The sequence below is a fragment of the Rhipicephalus microplus genome, chromosome X (assembly GCF_043290135.1).
Source record: "Rhipicephalus microplus isolate Deutch F79 chromosome X, USDA_Rmic, whole genome shotgun sequence".
Lineage (NCBI taxonomy): Eukaryota > Metazoa > Arthropoda > Arachnida > Ixodida > Ixodidae > Rhipicephalus > Rhipicephalus microplus.
The window spans coordinates 103,154,030-103,173,636 of NC_134710.1; the positions used below are offsets into that span (position 1 = coordinate 103,154,030).

The window sequence follows — 19,607 nt, forward strand, 5'->3', positions numbered from 1 at the left end:
TATGGTAGTCCCGCTGAACACCTATAGCCTTTGCTTGCGTGTTTTCGTTGCTTTTTTTCGCGCACTTGCTTCTCTCCGCACTTTCTTTCCCATATGTTTGTCTTTCCTTTTCCGCTAACCCGTAGTGTATAGGACAATATACTAGATGCTACGGTTTTGATTTACCTATATATGTATACCTGCATTTTTCTCATTTTGATAAATCTCCCTCTTTTGAGCAGGTTCGACTTCGTATTTATGCAGTGTGCACCTCCGGCAACCTTCCACGGCTTCAGTTAAGGACCATTGTACTCGACTTTATTATTCATTCATATGATTTAACATGTACTTTACTTCATGTCATTTGTATGGTTGCCAGTTGCCACACATTTCTTTTATCGTGCTAATCTTTCCGAAAAGCGCCTATAAACAAGACCGCTCCGCAGATAACACTTGGCTCACGTTGTCCCAGTCCTATACGAAGTGCGAGAAAGAGCAAAAAGTAAATAGTGCACCGGCAGCGATCCTCCTAGAATGCGGCAGTGCAGGCTGCCACGTTAACTGCCCCCCCCCCCCCCCCCCCCCGCCAGAAGAGAGCTCTGCTAACGTGCAGACACCACAGAGCGCACGGTCGAGATATATATTTCTTCGCAGGAATTCCGGCAGACGGTGCACGGGGGCGTTAGAGCTTGCATGTGAACCTCGCGCGACCTCCTTAGGTCCAATTAGAAACGTTGTGAGCGGCGAATAAAGCCGTGTATTGTGAGCGGCTCTCCGCGCGGCGGTTTCGCTTTCTGCGCGTCCATGTGCTTTGCAGATGGACGCGCCAACGGGAGTTCGGTCGACCCCGCATGCTGCGGCGCATTACGGGCCGCGCAAAACAGTGCCGCGGCAGCACTTCGCGAGCCGGCCCAGGAATGTTCGGAGCACGGTAGGTCTCTGACGCGTCGTTTCAGGAGAGGCGCGAGTGCGGTGGAGTCAAAGAAAAACAAAAAAAATCAGGGTCGGCGAGGATGGCCCGATAAAGAGAGCCGACGGCGTGTGCATTGCAGGTCCGCGAGACGACCTCCTCTTCTTGCTTTGTGTCCGCGGTCTCTGTTTCTGCCTCCGGCTCGAAAGCCGTGCTATACACACCTCACTAATGACGGCCGCTGCGTCACAAGCCGCGGCGCGTAAATAGTGATTTATGGCAGGACGCCGTTCTGGAGATGACGTCGCGCGACCCCGCGTGCGCTCAGTATATAAGCGGCCCCGTGGTGTATCGCTGCTTGTTGGGCTGACGCCGCGTCGGTGAGGCACATCGAGGGCCTCTTCTCCGCCGCGGCCGTATATATAGATCGCGAAGAAGGGGGCAACGGGATCTTCTAATCTCTCTGTCATCGGCTTATTGGCGGACGTGTATAGTATAGGTTTGGATGCTTTCCGTGGTGAAAAGGTACGCAGTGTTTTGCGACGATGGTTAAGCTAATGTTATGAGGAGGGTTTGCAGGAGAACAGAACTATACTACGGGACTATCAGACTCACTGCGGACGTTAAAATGGAGTAAAGATAACTTGACAACGTCTTCCGAGAGTTCTACACCTTGGACCTATCCCGCTAAAGAGGCAGGCATATATGAAAGCCGTAGTAAGCTGTCACTGTATCTCTTACTAGGTGTAAGTGTGGAAAATTCAGGCCCATCAAGCAACCAATGAACTGCATGTGAAAAATAAAAGAAGAAATTGTGCCGAACCTCCCTTTATCTATACACGTTGTAGAGGAGCTCGCTTATGTGGTGTGTTTGATTTCGAAGTTCAGCATGTATGCATCTAAAAACAGCGCATTTGTATCAATGTTTCCGCTGCTTCATTCTAAACTCCAACCGGAACTGATATACAAAAACACGGCCGTTCTTTTTCCTGCATCCCTGCAACAGACAGCGAATTTTATACGCCGCGTAGCGACGATAAAACACGTGCAGGCCACGTTACGGTTGCTGGTAGATCTATACTTCCGCGTATATGTAATGAAAATAATATTACTATAACAAGGCGACAGCTCTGCGACAAGTAATGAGAGATGTCTCTTCATTGCTTCGTGCAGGCTGCCAGAACACGGCTTGCTCGTTCATCACACACTGGCGTGTTTATGGAAGGACCAGACCCGATGCTCTTATATCGTTTCTTTTTAATCTGCGCATCACCATAAGGGAGACGTAGACACGAGACTCGAGTGTAATGGGCTTTATATAAAGAGAAAGTACTCTCAGTAACTTTTTCCGTGCAATGGCATCGTGTAACATTGAGAGTATTGATTGATTTGGGGGGTTTAACGTCCCAAAACCACCATATGATTATGAGAGACGCCGTAGTGGAGGGCTCCAGAAATTTCGACCACCTGGGGTTATTTAACGTGCGCCCAAATCTGAGCACACGGGCCTACAACATTTCCGCCTCCATCGGAAATGCAGACGCCGCAGCCGGGAATAACATTGAGAGTATATAGCCTATATGTGCCTTTCCCAAACTGCGTCCATACCGGTCCTCCAAGATTGGTTAACATCCATGTTTTCCGTTTTTTTTTTTCCCGTTCCTTCCTTCCTTCACAAACTGCGTCGCAAACTGAATAGACGCGTGTAAAAACGCTCACTCAACCTTCCTTGGAGAACATTTTCTGGACGTTATGGTCACTGCGACGTGACGCAGATTCATTTTTTGTTGAGGAGCATCGTACAGCTCACTGTACGTGATTATTGTACATACGTAACCGAGACAGGAAAGCGGCGGTAATTGTTTTTTTTTAAGCGAAGAACGCCAATTCTTTTTTGACAGTTCTGTTACCTTGATTACTTTCGTGGACATGACATGCTTCCGAGTGGCAGGGTTACATCATATTCAAACGCGCCGCTTTTGCTCGGGACGCTTTTGCGCGTGCTCACTCCACGCAAAAATGCAACGTCTCTGTCGGTAAATAACCATTATGTAAGAATCATGTGGGGAAAAAAGATAAAAGAGAAATTTCAGCAATCTATAGTTTCAGATGATATGGGCACGTGCGTGATAAATATCAATTTTAGACTACACTTCGAAATCCTGCACATTTTAAATGTTATCGCTTTTTTTTTTTACGCTCTAGGTGTTCAGTGTTTATAAGTATTAGGCTTTCGAAAAAAGAAAAGTTTCGAAAAGTTGTATTCGTGCTGAAAACGGCGAATATTCTGAAGCAAGAAAAACGTCTTTTTTTGCAATCAAGATGAATGCTTATCCTATTGAATTGAACGAGCATTGATTCAATGAAGCGTTAATTACATGATGATAGATCGTGAAATGAAGATGCACTGTTCATTGAGGGCGATCAATTGGTGTTACGCCGGTCACAAACGTAGGATAAACTATAATCCTCCTTAAGCCATCACCAAAATATATTCCAAATTTCAAGCTACTGTAGGAATTGTTTGCGACTGGATATATTATTTGTATGTATATACGTATGCGATTGTTGTGTACATAATAGTCATCACCCGACACCTGAAGTAGCAAACCAGCCGATAGACCAGGCTAACTTTTTCCCAATGTCATTAAAGGTTACTATTTCTGTCTATCCTGGACTTCTGAAATTAAACTATCTCGATTCCGACAGCAAACCTAGGAATGAACGTGCTACGAAAAAAAAAAAGGTGTGGGATCAGAAGTCGTTGAATAGGAACTGTCGCGGAAATGTCCAGCGTGACTTGACATTCTTGCTTGGCACTTATGCAGTTTAATACACCCTGAATTGACCGTGGTTAAATGCTGGATATGTCCACGCAGAAATCAAGATAAAAAATTCTCGGTTTCCTGTGCATACTGGTACTTTAAGCGGGACATGATTAGGAGCATAGATCTAGTATTTAAAAAAAAGTGAACCACATATCTTGACCAAGAAATAATTTACATTAATTAATCTTCCGTCAACCTCGTATTATACCAAATCATTCTTTTAGCCAAAGCACTATCACTATATACCGCGCAAAAATTAGTCTTCTATATAGCACAGATAAACTTTGCCGTTTACTTATTGTAACTTTGTCCCGATGCCTTTTATATATGATAAAGGGGAGCAATCCAAAGAAAGCACTCCAAAAAGTGGTGCCATCTGCTACAGCCCTTAAAGTTTACAACCTTGTTAGTTTGAATGCCTGCATGGCTTTTCAGGAACACCCTAGCGGTATAGATAAGGCGATGAGGGTGAATAAATTGCATAACCATCAGTTCACAGGTTAGATCTCGGCCGCGGCAGTCGCATTAAGATGGAGGTGAACTGCTGCAGGCCCGTGTAATGTGTGACCCCAGTGCACGTTAAAAAACACCAGATGGTCTAAACTTTCGGAGCCCACCACTATATGGCGTGTCTCATTATGATGTCGTGTTTCCAGCTCGTAAAATTCCAGATGATATTATCATCCATAACCGTCAGTAGATGTAGGCATTTCAGGATTCACGTAAGCAGGCGATTATCAGTACGGATCGTGTTCGCAATAGTTCTCTTACGTAAGTGCCGTTCACGATCGACTGTCGCCATGGTTCTTGTCTTTGTTACGCGCATCACTAATGAGCGACGGGTGTGTGGACGTCGACAATGAGGAAACTCTCTCATACGTAACATAAGTTTCGTGAGCGATGGCCCCGTGTCTAGCACGCGCTGGCATATCGATCGTTTACAGGAAAGAAGGATTGTGTATCTGCTTGAAAAGCTGTGCAGCGCCAGAAGTGAAGTGCCCTATTTCAAGACATTTTAACTTGCACCTCTCACTGGCAGTAATTGTACTTAACACTGTATGCCCGTATTGTTACTTAGTGTTGGTCCGTTTGTGCACTAACTGTGACAGCGTGTCGCCATAAAGAAAAACACTCGCAAATTCCCTGTGCATTCGACTCAGATGACTCAAGGCGAAAAGCCATCTTCCCCCTTTTTTTTTTTTTTGAGTTGACATACTGATCTTTTCCCGCTTTATACGAAAATTTAGGGCATCTAATGTGGTTTTCTACGGCCTCCGGGATCGGACGCCTTGGAAGCGTCCTGCACCTTACCTAATTTCGCATTGCATCCGTGATAGGCCCACCTCTGACCAGGCGACGATGTCAAGCGATGACGCAAAGCCGTGACGTGATGTTACGCAGCGTCAATATGACTCTATATGACGACGCTAAATATATTGGCGATTTGTGACGTAGCAATGAAGTCATATGGTGACGTTGTCCCATGATGGTAATTTTTGCATCAGTCATGTTGACACCGAGCCACCGACGTTCACTTTTCGTGTTTTGATGAGGGATCTGAGGCTTTCGCCAGTAAAGTTTTTTTTTTTTTTCGAATGCAACAATAACTTGACCTGAAAGGTCTTTTAGTTTCGACGAGGAAAATGGCTCCTGAATTGTTCTATGAGTATGCTCTTTGAAGCCAAGTAAATAAATCATACTAAACAATTAGGCTTGTTTTTGTTTCTTAGGTTTTCCATAGTTGCGTATACAGCACAGATCTATAGCGTGTTTACTTGAAATGTGAGGAAAGTTTTAAAGTCGCGTGATATGTTTCTTTTTCGCTGGTTTCCAGATTTTGAGGTAGACTTTGCCGGGTCACCACTGTAAACGAGAATACCAGGATGGCATAAGGGGTAATCCAGGACACGCATAGGACGTTATGCTAACGCCAGCTCATGTGCTTCCATAAATGTTTCACATAACGGCGAACGCCCTTCACCTGGAGCACGGTGTATTGGAGAGGGCTCACAGACTTCAAAGTTGAAAGAACGTGCTGCATGGTGCAATGAATAAGCACAAAGACTTCCAAGGACAGGCCATCATCGCTGGGTGTGCGTGTCGTTTAAGAGGCGCTATAATACCGACACAATCCGACGTTTTTGCTGCAGCCACGGGGAGTATCGCGCAAAAGGTGTGGGTGTCACCACCCAGGACGTGGCGTGTAAGCGGCTTCAGAGGGGGCAATGTGTGAAGAAGTATTTAATGCACCTCTTGAAATGGTCAAGGCATGCCATCATACGAGGTATATAGGCAACACCATTTAGGCGACAGGAAAAACGCCGTTGTGAGTGACACACCTCATGACGCTTTTATCACCGGCGATTTGCTTTTCCCCCCCGCACTGTCTTTAGTTTACTTAGGAATTTTTCACAAAAAAAGTAACATATTACAGCCAGAAGGGGCTGTATAGAAGATGCAAAAAAAAAAAGGGTAAAGTATGCAAACGTGAGCAGTACACGGCTGATAGAAAGCAGGAGGCAAACTCAAAAAATAAAAGCGATGAAAACTATATGCCGAGTGTACATCGCTTTGAACTTCGCACGTGTAAACGCTACATCGTTGCGCAATTCGCCTCATACAGAGCGTCGTTATCAGCGTGGAAACTAAGCGCCCCAAACAGTGTCACGCGCGCGAAGCACTTTTTTTTTCTTTGCCTAGTGTGCGTGTGTGTGCATATAAGAACTTCACGATTTCTTGACGAGAAATGAAGGGAAGGAGAAGAATAAAGAAACAAACAGGCATATTTCAGAAGCACAGGGTGGGAAACAAACAAACAAACAAAAAATACACGCACCCAGCGCGGCACCGTCCTCGTCGAGTTAGGCGTGAGCCTGTATGGACACGGCGGCCGGCCTGCTGCATGCGTAGATTTCCCCATATTTCCCCGCGGACAAGAAACCACGCATCTTTCTCACCTTGACCGCCTCGCATGCGGCTTATAATATGGAAGGCCCTCTCGCATTAGGCGAGATTCGTGTCTTTTGGTAATGTTTCTTCGCGAAGGGCGAGTGTGAATTGCCCCCACTCTCCCATTTCTGTGGTCCCATGCATGGAAGAGTGTGCGGCGTGAGCTCTCTCTTCGTCGAGGCTGAAAAGCGGCGCGAACGCCGTGAATTTAGCCGCACTTTCGCTATTGGCAGCCCTCTCAAACGCGGTCTCCGAGGCAAGGCACCGTGCATGCGTGCGTGCCGCCCCATTCACGAGCTTCGGCAAACACCGAGGCGTATCCGTGGATTAAGCTCATCTCGTCTATGGCAGCGTCTCCACGTCGGCCGACGTTCAGGCACACGCCATTGATGATAGCTATCGCCGGGATAAGAAGATGACCGCTTTGACAATGAGAAATCGCGCGCGAGACTGCGTACAAGCGTGTACAGCAAGTATGTCGTTATGCAAGAACTTATCGTGAGAGGGAGAGAGAGAAATGGAGAAGAATGGCGGGGAGGTTAACCAAGCTGTGGCTCGGTTGGCTACCCTACACTTGGGGAGAGGACAGGGGGAATATTAGGAAGCAAAAGAATATATAGAGATAAAGAAATAAGAAGAATCAGAAAGAGATGAATAAATAGCTCGAGACTACACAGCACGGTCTCACGGTGCTCGTTCACAAGAGCTCGTGAAGTCCGGTGGTCCTCAAGAAGCACAAGACAGCTTTCGTGGCCTTGCACGTATATGCGAGACCGACGGTCAAGATCCTAGGATCTTCTTTTCTGTCAGTGGTCTTCAATCGAGGTGACAAAGAGCTTGGCTTTCATACCACGTCGTTAAGTCCGGTATGATGGGCAATGACATAGAATGTGCTCAAGTTCTCTTCGCCGACACCAATGTTGCACGCCGCACTGCTGGCCATTTCAGTGAGACACAAATATGAATTCGTGAATGCGCCGCCCAACTACATGCGACACAGCAACTGAGTTATAGACGCGACTCTTCTTGAGAACACAGAGAATATATATACACAATATATATATATATATATATATATATATATATATATATATATAGACAAAGAGAGAAAGAGAGCAAAAGTCGTAAGAAAAGCACATCACGTCAAGCACGTAGGAAAAATCGTTCCGGAAAAAGACTAAAGACCAACGTTTCAACCGCGAGACTGGCCTTCGTCGGAGTGATGCACACATGCGACAGCATAACGTATATAATATAAGATAAGCAGTGATGTAGTACAGCATTGTTACTGGCTGACAAGGGATTGTTCAACGCGCGTGGGGAAACAATACGTGTGATAGGACAAAAAAGGAGCATTCGCGCACTTGGACTTAAAAACAAAAAAGAGTGAAAGAATGAAGCCGCCACACATGTGTCATCGGCACAAACAATAACAAGTCATAGGTTCAACTGTGAGCAGATTATCGATCAACATCAGCGCGTGTGCAACATCCTGTCATGATTCGACCCCAAAAATGAAATGAAACAGGAACCTAATCTATCTGCGGGAAATAGGGGCAGTAAATAAACAGCGGGGAAGCTCAGGAGCAACTAAACGGGTAGAAAGGAAAGTCAGCCAGCTCTTTAATTCATAACACAAGTAGCAGCTTTGAATTTATGGATTTAATATGACTCTCGAAGCTCTCTTTCGTGGTGGTAATGCAAACCCTTTGGACCACTGCAGCCCAACGTGACAAATATATATATTTGTCACGTTGGGCTGCAGTGGTCCAATATACATATCTATAGAGATGTATATTTAAGCCACACGATGTCCCCAAATGCTAAAGAAAAAGTCATTTAAATGTAATATTTCATTTGAGGAAAGAAGAGCGATTGCGTCACTGGCTCAACGCACTGATATCATGTTAAAGCCAGCCTACAAAGATGTTGCCGTTGTAATCATGAGTAAAACAGATTATATGATTGAAGCTCAGACAGCTTAAGAACCCGATTTTACAGACATATATTTATGCGCTCTTGCGATTGCATTACTCATAAAAGTATGTTCCGTAAATTTATGATGCTAGACAAAGCTCATGATGCGGCTGCCCAACCAAGACGGACACTTATGAACCGAAAAAATCGTGAATTCGTTCCCAGAATTGGCATCTCGAAGTAAGAAATTCTGTTTTGGACCTTATACCGTCGACTCATTTCACTTATCCGAGTGCAAGATTCAAGATATAACGAGCAAATAGATGCGTGCACAGTTTTTGTACATGAAAAGATGAAGTGTGTTCTTGTTCGCAGAGCACACAGGTGCTTATAATGATATTTAGCTATTTGTGAGAGGCTCGGCAATATTGAGTTGGTCTTACAAGCAAAGGCAGCCACCTGGCGTCAAAGCCCTAAGTCATTTCGTTCATAAGACATGCTTTTTTTTTAACGTACTGCCACGCTTATTTATAGCATCAAGCATGTTCTCCATTTTTATTCGCCAGTGTTGATAACCACTCCAGCACATACTATATACAAGGGTCTTGTAATTACTTGCTCATCTGCAGGATAGCCAGGGCCAAATGCGCAAACATTTTTTTTTGTTCATAGATGCTGTATAGTATTGACATAGCACTTTCATTATCAACGTACCTTAACAACGCAATTCACTTGATTGATTTGATTTGATTTGAGGGGTTTAACGTCCCGAAACCACTATTTGATTATGAGAGACGCCGTAGTGAAGGGCTCCGGAAATTTTGACCACCTGGGGTTCTTTAACGTGCAACCAAATCTGAGTACACGGGCCTACAACATTTCCACCTCCATCGGAAATGCAGCCGCCACAGCCGGGACTTGATCCCGCGACCTGCGGGTCAGCAGCCGAGTACCTTAGCCACTAGACCACCATGGCGGGGCAACGCAATTCACTTACGTCCAAACTTATAGGAAAAAAAGAACTCTCCGGATTCACGGAAAAGTTCCTATAGACTAGTTTCCAAGTATAGGTGATTATCCCAACTGCGAACACATTATGATATATTGGGGCTTTCCAAATAAGGGAATACAGTTATTGCGAACGGGAGCTTTCGTGAATTCAGCCGCTTATTGTTTAACAACTGCCTGTCGAACGGCAAGAGTACCATTTCTCCACTAAAAATTTGCCTTGTAATATCTGACACAATACTTATGGTATATAAAGTTTTCGAATATTTTATATACAACACTCAGTATATCTGTGCCTCCATTGGAGAAGAAAACTAGCCAGTAATGATCTTGGAATATGTAGTAATGATTAGTGTGCAAGAAACTCGGTCGCGCACTATGCACTAAGTGTGAGTCACAAAAGCCGTCATACCATTGGGATTATCAAAGTACCCTCCATGAATCCTTGTAAGCCTGTGAAAACACTGTTTATTCACCCGCAGTGCTTATGGTTGACTGAGAAGTGTTCAGTCATTCGCCTGTTTTGGCACACTTGTTTGAGACCATTAGCGAGCAGTGCAACAGCAAGATATTTATCCATTTCCTTAATAGGCCACTATAGGGCGTACGTTTTACACACAAAAGAAATTGTACTTAAATATTCAGTTCTTAATTATAGCATAGCTGAGAACTAGTGAAGCGAGAAAGTTGATGAATTTATCTTATTTTGTGAGCAATACTTGTGCTGCATTCTTTATAGCTTTTAAAGAGTAATAATAAAACCTCTCTTGCAGTTTTTTCTAGATCCGCTCAGATTTTCGCAACGAACTATGCTGGTGTGCAATTTTAGCATTAACTTAATTCGCACCAACAGTGTGTAGAGTGCTGCCAACCGTTTACGTCATTAAGCGATAGCACTAAACTAACTGTTTCGGTCTTTTACACTGCATATATTTCGCCATCTATTAGAAGTGAAACGAAATAACACGAAAACCACGCATGTAAATGACTACGGAATAATGCGAATATTGCGAACTATATACAAGTGCAGTCTGATAAAAGTGAGTCATTTGCGCTTACGGAATGCTGCGTGGCTTGTTTAAGTTCTTTCTAATGAGGCGATGGTAGTTCTATATATCAGGTACGATCCGATTAAACTTTGATCATGAAAGTTCGACTTCTTTTGCTGTATAACTGCAGTTTGAATAAAATGAAGAGGGAGAACTCAACTGAAGAAGCTATGTTTATGTATAAAGCGTTCAACAGTCGTACACTGACTGCACTTTAGATATGTTTAGAGATTTATAGAGCGGATTACATCACGCATGAGAGTGTGGCTACTGTATAGGTGGCACGTGGGCTTATATATGTGAATTGTTCGGGCGCATTGTGCTAAACGATTATCAAGTTGGAGCTTCTATATATACAACGAAGCACAAATTTTAGACCTCTTTATCTTGGATATAATAAATTACTGCAGTCAACATACGACATTCCTTATGGAGATCGTGTTGAAATCCTGAAAACATATGTTTGACGTTCCAATATAGTTAGAGGGTGCTATTTTTTGCAATATAAATATAGTTCTACACGGCCAAATTGACAGTTTGTACAAGATATCGTAAAATAGACATTACTTTGAAAGTTCTTCGTCTTGCAGTGGATATAATAATAACATCTGAACTTTCACGTCTCAAAACCACCATACGAGTATCAGAAACGCCGTATCGGAGGGCTCTGGAAATTTGGACCATCTGGTGTTTTTTTTTTTTTCAAAGATTTCATCTCCATCGAAATTTGATTGCCATGGCCGAAATTGAACCCGCGACCTTAGGGTTAGCAGCCGGGCGCCATAGTCATTGTTCCACTGAGGCGGACCTTGCAGTGGATATAAACAGGCTGAAAATGCTGATGATCCAAGATGAAAACCAGGGGGAACAATCAATTTTTAGGAAGAACAATAGTAGTCTGTGAACTAGCGAGGTCTCGCATTCTAAAATGCGCCTATTTTGTTAGCTTCACATACGATTGCTTTCGTTATCGCTATTCTGCGAAGAGGAAGCTTCCAGAAAACAGGATGTGGAAGAAATAATCTTAAATTAGCATGAGCATTGTCAATCATCATGATATATATGGACTCAAATTTTCATGAGTTTTGTTGCTTCCAGAAATGTACGTGTCTCGGTGCTTCAGGCACACGTGCCGGTTGCCCCGCCGCGGTGATCTATAAGGTATCTGCTGCCTCGCAGGCCCGTGAGATCGAATCTCGGTTGCGGCGGCTGCATTTTCGATGGATGCGAAAACGTTGGAGACCCGTGTGCTCAGATTAGGGTCCACGTTAAAGGAACCCCAGGTGGTCGAAATTTCCGGAGTCCTCCACTACGGCGTCTCTCGTAATCATATGGTGGTTTTGGGACGTTAAACCCCACATATCAAACAATCAATAATGTGCAGTTTCAAGAACAAAATTATTTTTTGCCATACACTATATATGAAAGATATACCGTTATACTTTGGAAGTGTCCCTAACGTAAACAACCTTCAAATTCACTGTAAAAGAGTGGAGTACGCTGTGTGATGGCACGAACTGAGACATTTGTTTTCTTTACTTTTTTCTTGAACACATTTGGCGCTTACTAATCGCTTTCTCAGCACATGCATCCGGTCCGAGGTTTCTACAAAAACACGCAAAATGTTTTGAGCATAAGTACTTTCAATGCTGTATACATGTCTATTTGAAAGTATATATACCTGTCTCAGAAGAGGCTATATAGCTTTCTGCAACTCTATATAGCTGTGTTTATTAGGGGACTTGAGAAATGCAGTAATTTCATGCGACCCCCCAGCTGAACTACGTACGCCCTCACATGGGCCGCTGGTATACGATCAATGCAAACCCGCGCAGAAATTGTCATAACCACCACTACGAGTGAATTTTTCATAAAAAATCTGATGTTTTGCGTTTTACGAATACTCATGTTAGCTTATTGTGCAGTGTGCCATCACAAACACCCCCCTCCCTTTTTTATATAATATCAATGCCCTTACATTCCATATTGAAAAAGCTTCGTATATGCTTCTTGTGTATTTGGATGCCTGTATTTTCTTGGTTCTCTGGGCGTTCGACCAGACCAGCTACATACATCCTGCAGGGAATTTTGCTGGCACCGGCTCGTGCAAAGCCGCGTAACAGTTTTCACGCATCCATGCAGTTTGTGCGTGCACAGCGATATGCATGCAGGTACCTCAGGGCTATTTCTCTGTAATTATATGTATGGAGACGTATAGAAGTTGAAGCGTAGCCGACGCGTCTCTTCGCATTGACAAGTGCAAACACTGCAGCTCACGCTGGTTTAGAACAATTCAGGCAACAACAAAAAATGAATGGCCACGTTGAACTGTATATATACTGCGGACTGTATACGCCTCGTGTACTCTGAAATAAAGGTCATGCAGACAATATACACAGCAACACATTACAAACATGTGTCGTCGGTGATTGTCATTTGGTCTGCGTGATCAAAGTGCATGCATTACATAGACGCGAAGAAATGAATTTGTCGACGCGATCAAGTTGAGTAAGCAAATTATTCTATGAAGTTATTTTCGTATACAAAGGCAAAAAAAAATGCGCAGGTCGTGATATTACCAGTTTTATTTATGAGAAGAACCAAAACACAGGAGTGCGCCATGTATGTCCGGTCTTATTACATCTGTCACGAATACGGGACCAAAGCTTATTATATCCTGTGCTTGGCTATATTCGCCCCTTTTCTAAGCGCACGATTAAGTAGTTTGTACGTATACTGGCAGAAGTGCTGGTTGCTGCCTTATATTTCTGTCTGCATGGTTATACGTGGTCAAGAAATTAACTTTTTTTGCTGCTGGCTTCAACTGCTTTCTCTATATAGATACGGACGCGCGAAGCTACTTTTTCATGTGTTATTATGCAGGCCCACCTTACAAAAACGTGATTTCCTTTTTTTTTTCCATATATGCATTTGTGATTTAAGGTACTGCTCTGGTATGATTCATGCTTAACGGAAAATATGTTACTGCAGGTTCGTGATGCATTGCTTTCTTGAAATGTTTCAACATTTTTGTGATGTTGTTTTCGCAGTTCTTGTCCGAAATTAAAAGGAAATAGAAGGGGATGAAAGTCGCCAATGAAAAACATTTCCAACAGCAAAAGAAAAAAAAACGTAAGAAAGGTAACTTGAAAGATGTTGGTTTCACTCGTATATGTGGAAATTTGGATGAATGCTCGTGTTCGTATACATGCGTTCCTGTTCGTATCATAGTTCTCATTCTCTCCATTTTTTTTTTCATTCCGTAATGATGAGTTGGATACATTTACATCACATTAAAATAAAAAAAAGAACTGCACTTCATCACAACATGGTTAAGTGTGAAACAGTTACCAGTGTGTTCTCCGCACTGACATGTTTGTCTATATCACGGAGCTTTACACTGGTAGACCTATAGATGTTGCGTGTAAGGTATACATGTCATGAAGTTCATAGCCGACATGATAGATGGTTTTGATCAGATGCAAAAAGTCGGCAAGCTGTATACCCCCAACATTCAAGTAAATGCAAAATCGGCTGCATTCTCGAAGACGAAGGTAGAACATGAAGGGACTGCTTGACATGTTTTTTATCAAGCTGATATACTAAGCGCTCGGAGGCGCACAAGCGTGATATAGATGCATGAATACGTAGACCGAGACGGAAAATCTCCAGCAACGTGTATGTGCATGTGTGCGTTCACGCGTGATATGCTAATATTATGATCCACTCGAGCGTGTCAAATGAGAGCAAACAGAGTATGAGAACGTTATCGTACTGGGGACTCCATCTTATCAATTCACACCTCGTCATCTACACGAAATTATTCAAGTGAATGCCTAGACTGTGGCTGCCGATTATACATTTAGATGTTGTTCTAGTGACACCACCTCTGGCGGACTCGTCTTATCAAGGGGCCTATCTAAAAACATCTGCTCTGTTATTTGACTCGGCAAGCTTGCTTTTGCACAATATATATATATATATATATATATATATATATATATATATATATATATATATATATATATATATATATATATATATATATATATAATATACGAACACATTGTACCCCGACACATATAGTTCAGGTCATGCATGCGTGTCAGAAGGCATGTCCTCATGCGAGGAAACAAATAGCCGTATACACGTCAACATGTTCATACAAAAGAGGCAGTTGAATATATATATATATATATATATATATATATGAGTATCATCTACAGGTATATACACTTATTACTTATCCCTGGCCACATTTTCCAAGTATTCTTTTCCTAAATAAGATTAAACCAGCAAGGCTGGTTGCGCGTTCGTTTCACCCTTTGAACTTTTGGACAAGTTCATATTCGACTTCGTCGTATTCGGAGACAAGTCTATTTCGATTAGAGAGGGCACCTATATAAGAGACAGTTTTGAAATTGAAGAAGTATGGGTGCGTACGTTTAATATATCCTCGAATATACTGTGACATGTTAAAGTGATGCTATAGATACACATTTTTCTGCACAAATTCATGCGATTTTCAGACTTTTAGCAACTGCTCAGGGGCGTAGTAAAATAAGATTAGACAACTTGTCGATTTTTTATTTCAGCAGTTGTACTCGGTGTACGCTCACAATTTCTATCTCTATTACGTAACAGTTTGTTCCATGACAAGTAGTATTTGAATGTCATGCAAGTGAAACGTGTAATTGTTATACGGGTTGGCTGGAGTTAAGTTGAGGTTATGTACTTTTCGTCAGGGCGATAGTATCACTGCTTTTCAGCGTTTAATAAACGTGCATGTGGTTTCAACGTTTGTGCATTGATATGAGCACAGAGGTGGAGTGTGAGACATGGCGTACGCCCGATGCAAAAGTCACCAACTTGTGTTTTGAATCTGCAACACACTCTAGTTGTTTTGTATGTCCTGCTCAGAAAGTTCGAAAAACGAAACTTGCTTCTTTCATTGCAGTCATGTATAGTGTTGACCGAAGAATAAGGCAGGTTCTTCAAACTCACTTAGGCGTCAATGAAATACCAAATACAAACTTATATGAGCCGTAAGCGACCGCATTGAAGCTTTTTAGGGGTCAACAAAACAACGCCGCAGAACTCACGATCACTGCTCTTCATGTAAATTCGAGGCGCCTCAGTTTTTTGGTCGGCTATGTTAAGCTAATTGTTGATGCTAGACTCGCAAGTCCCAAACGTGTTATATAGCGCCGGATAGTGCAGCGAACAAGCTACATGTATATTAGCTACGAAGGAAAAATAGGGCTATAATAGGCTGCCGATATACGCAACAGTATTATAAGATGTATGTATACCTGTCTAAATTCACTGATATATGCGAAACCACACTCAGAAGGCGTGTTTAATGTACTCTATATATCGTTTTTCGGTAGGTGCAGCATACTTTGAGCACAGATTTTGATAGCTGTTCCTGAGTATATACCCTAATGTTTCTCAATGAAGTGAGGGCCGAGGCATGTGAACATGTGGTTTCAAGATAAGTATTTCTACATTGTGTTAAATATGAGCCCTACATTTTTATTCAGGTCGCACTTAAGGTGCCAGATATTGTCCGGAAAGCGGACAGCTCCCTTAGGTTTTCCGGATATAGCTAGCAATTAAGCGGAATTTGATTGAGAGTGCATAGCTTAGTCAATGGAAGCGTATGTGTCACATATTTCTTCAAGATCATTTACGTTATCGAAGGTTCTGTGCACATCCAGAAAGACCAATCACACGCATAGGTCGGCAAAACTTGCTGAGCTCACTCAGACTCACTCAGACTAATACTCACGACAATCTTTCTGAGCTCGACTCACTCGAACTCCCACTCAAAAAAAAAAAATCTTTCTTCAACCGAACTCACTCAGGCTCAAACTCACGCAAGCATTACTCACCCGGACTCATTCATACTCAGACTCGGGGATCGATCTGAGTCTGAGTTAGCCGACTCATGAGTCCGCCAGGCTAGAGCTATAGCTTCTTCGACCGGGGTGTCAATGCTATTTAACACCAATATCTCACGTAATCGGTGCTATCTTTGGTGCCATTTGACATTTATTTTCGAAAACGAGTTTTGAGTGCTTCTAAACCAGTAAGGTCATTTTTCTTGGAAGAGATGACAGCATAAGATATAATAATCGGGAACTTCCCTGGAAGAGTTGGTAGGGGGAGGTCAAGTCAACCCCTACGTATTTAACGCCTCTAATATTAATAAATACTGAAACCGTATTTGAACGACGCTGCTTTGGAATACCTGTGAGTAGACGGGAGTATAAACGTGAATCCAGGTAAGGCGGATAGTAATCCCGAAGATGAGGACCGAAAGTCGGCACAAGAAAGTGTAACTCACTCAAGAAATATGTCTTGCGCTTTGGACGCCTTCGGACTCATACTCCCCAAAATTTCCCTGAGCCAAACCTATATACGCGGACTCGCACCCATGAAAATGTTCCACAACTGGACTTGCTTGGAATCAGACTCGCGAAGATATTACTCATCCGGACTCACTCAAACTCACAGCTCGATGTGAGTCTGACTGAGTCAACTCATGAGTGAGTTCACCGACATATATGATAACACGGCAGTACAAAATGATGATACGCTATTTTCTCAACTTGAGTGTATTCAAAAGTGTATGCATGCGCTGAACTTGTCAACGATGGACTACGCTTATGTAGCCAGTCCAAATGCGTGTTCGAGCAAATGGTTGCATACTTATGAATTTATTCACGCTTCCTATAGCCTATAACTTGTCTATTACGTTATGGAACCGTTGCACAGGAACACATGATGAAATTTTGATTGCTGCACAGGCTTGTGAATGTGAAAATAGTATACGTAGCGTAGAAATATAGCCTGTATTTATATAGTAATAAATCCAAGCAGGAATACTATGGTATTGTCATGTGTGAGATAGCATGGTTTCATATGGTTGATCAATGAGTAAATAGACATGTATACCCGTTCATGTCTGGAAGACACGCTTCTCAATATTTAGGAAAACTTCTCTTAGTGTGCTCCAAGGGTTGACAATATTGCGCACTTGGAATGTGAGAGTAGACATTTCTTGGAAAACTGTACCTCCTGCAACTTACGGTGTTCAGAATATAATGAAGGTGCCTGTTCAGAACATTAAAATATACGATACACTATCACTTCAGATTGTATTTTACTAATGTAAGCACAGACGCATAGTTGTGCAGTTTGAAATTAATTAGTTTTGTAGCAACAAGTTCTACAGAAAATATGCTGGACCTGCTTTGATATAACGTGATGAACTTTGATGGTGATTTTGCTATTCAGCAATCGTACCAGCACTTTCGCATTCACGGCTGATAAGCGTACGTAACGTGACAGAAGTAAGCGCAAGGTGCCTAAATCCCATGCATGTTCAATATATTAAATAAAAAACATCCCGTACAGCATGTCTAAGCTGCGACACTGAAATTGCTGTCAGTTAGCTCAGAGGCAACGAATGTTCTTGCAACAAGCTCAGCATTTTGTTAATATTGTACACGTACGCCTGTGGCCGAGGCCACGGGTTTAACAATATTTCGAAAAGATATTGAATGAATAAATGCCACTGGATGGTGTTTCAGGTCTCATATATAATAAAATTTAGTTCGGGACCCTTCGGGGTCTGTCCTTGATTGCTGCGAGTGTATTCAGACTTTGAACCCGTTGAATGAATACTCAGAGCAACACCTAATCCCCTTGTAATTTCGGTGTCGTAACAATATGAGTATCGTAGAATTTCTTTTTCGTGGTGTAAGCATACTTTTCCTGTAGGTATGTGTCCATACACTGTTCGCAAATATTGTGCCCACACACGTTGTTCTGTAGAAAATGCCGGACGAATTCACAACGGTCTGAAGCCGTGACTGTTTTGAGGACGCACGAAGAACGGCATGCATCAAAACAGTCACACATTCAGTTTCATTCAATGTGTCAGGAATGATTCTCGCGATACAACAGTAACAGTGTCTTCTTATGGCAGTTGAAGGCACCAATAGCTTACAGTAAAAACTACACTGTCAGCGGTTTCTGTTTTCGTGTCACCGACCACGAATGACACCTGTCAACTGTCCATCAGCAGTCAGGGTCGTGAATCACGACGACAAGGCGATGTGGAGCCTCAAAGAGATAGCGACGGACACATGCAACGAACGGGTCTCGTGCCACGTGCCGCTTGGGCCGGCGGCACGTGACACTAACAGCGGCAGCTTCCACAGTATACGTATAGAGTGACTCGCCTGCTGTGCGGTCTCCGGACTCGAGCCCCTCGAAGGCCTTGCTCGTCATCTCGAAGAGTGCATCCAGCGGCGACGTGGAGCTGTGCTGCTGCGGTGCCGCCGGGCTGTCGGCGGAGTCGCTCTCGGAGCGCGAGTCCTCGTCGGTCGAGCGCGGCCGTCGGCGGCCGGGGCTCGCCGACTCGAGGTCCCAGGGCCGCACAATGCCGGACGCACGGCGCGCGGGCTTGTGGCTCAGGATGTCCTTGATGAAGAAGGAGGTGAGCGGCTTGGGCGACGGGTTCGCCGGTGCCTCGAGCATGCAGAGCCGCTTGATGGGGCGAAAGTACTCTTCGTCCTCGGAGAAGTCAGCGCCGTCCAGCGATGCCGTGCTCACCACGTCGAGCAGCTCTTCGTCGTCGCGCGCCGGCGGCGAGCCGGCCTCGTGAGCGGGCGACGCCGCCGGCTCGTCGGGCTGCTGGCCCGCACCGTCCGCCATGCTGTGCGACGCTCTCTGGCTCAGTCGCGTTGCCAGTCCATCACACGCGGTCACTCATGCCGCGCAAGCAGCCCTGTCGGCGCCCGCCGAAGAGGGCCGCGCCCTGCGCCTGCTCGCCGTCCAATGGCGCGCGCGCAAGGGCGGGGCTTCGCGGCGCGCGGGCTGGACCGGCTCGGCCGGCGCGCCCGGCGGGGATTATGCGGCCGATGACAGGCCGCCGATCAGGCCGTCACGATGCGG

At 44.0% G+C, this 19,607-nt stretch overlaps 1 protein-coding gene across 1 annotated transcript in view; it reads right to left on the reverse strand.

Moving 5' to 3' along the window:
* LOC119176777 (transcription factor LBX2-like) overlaps nucleotides 1-19,390 on the reverse strand; it is a 72,181-nt gene extending 52,791 nt beyond the window's left edge. The window contains exon 1 of the mRNA XM_075877345.1: nucleotides 18,893-19,390. Coding sequence (XP_075733460.1) covers nucleotides 18,893-19,367 — 475 coding nt within the window. The 5' untranslated portion in view covers nucleotides 19,368-19,390. The remainder of the gene's footprint in view (nucleotides 1-18,892) is intronic.
* Nucleotides 19,391-19,607: the final 217 nt, after the last annotated feature.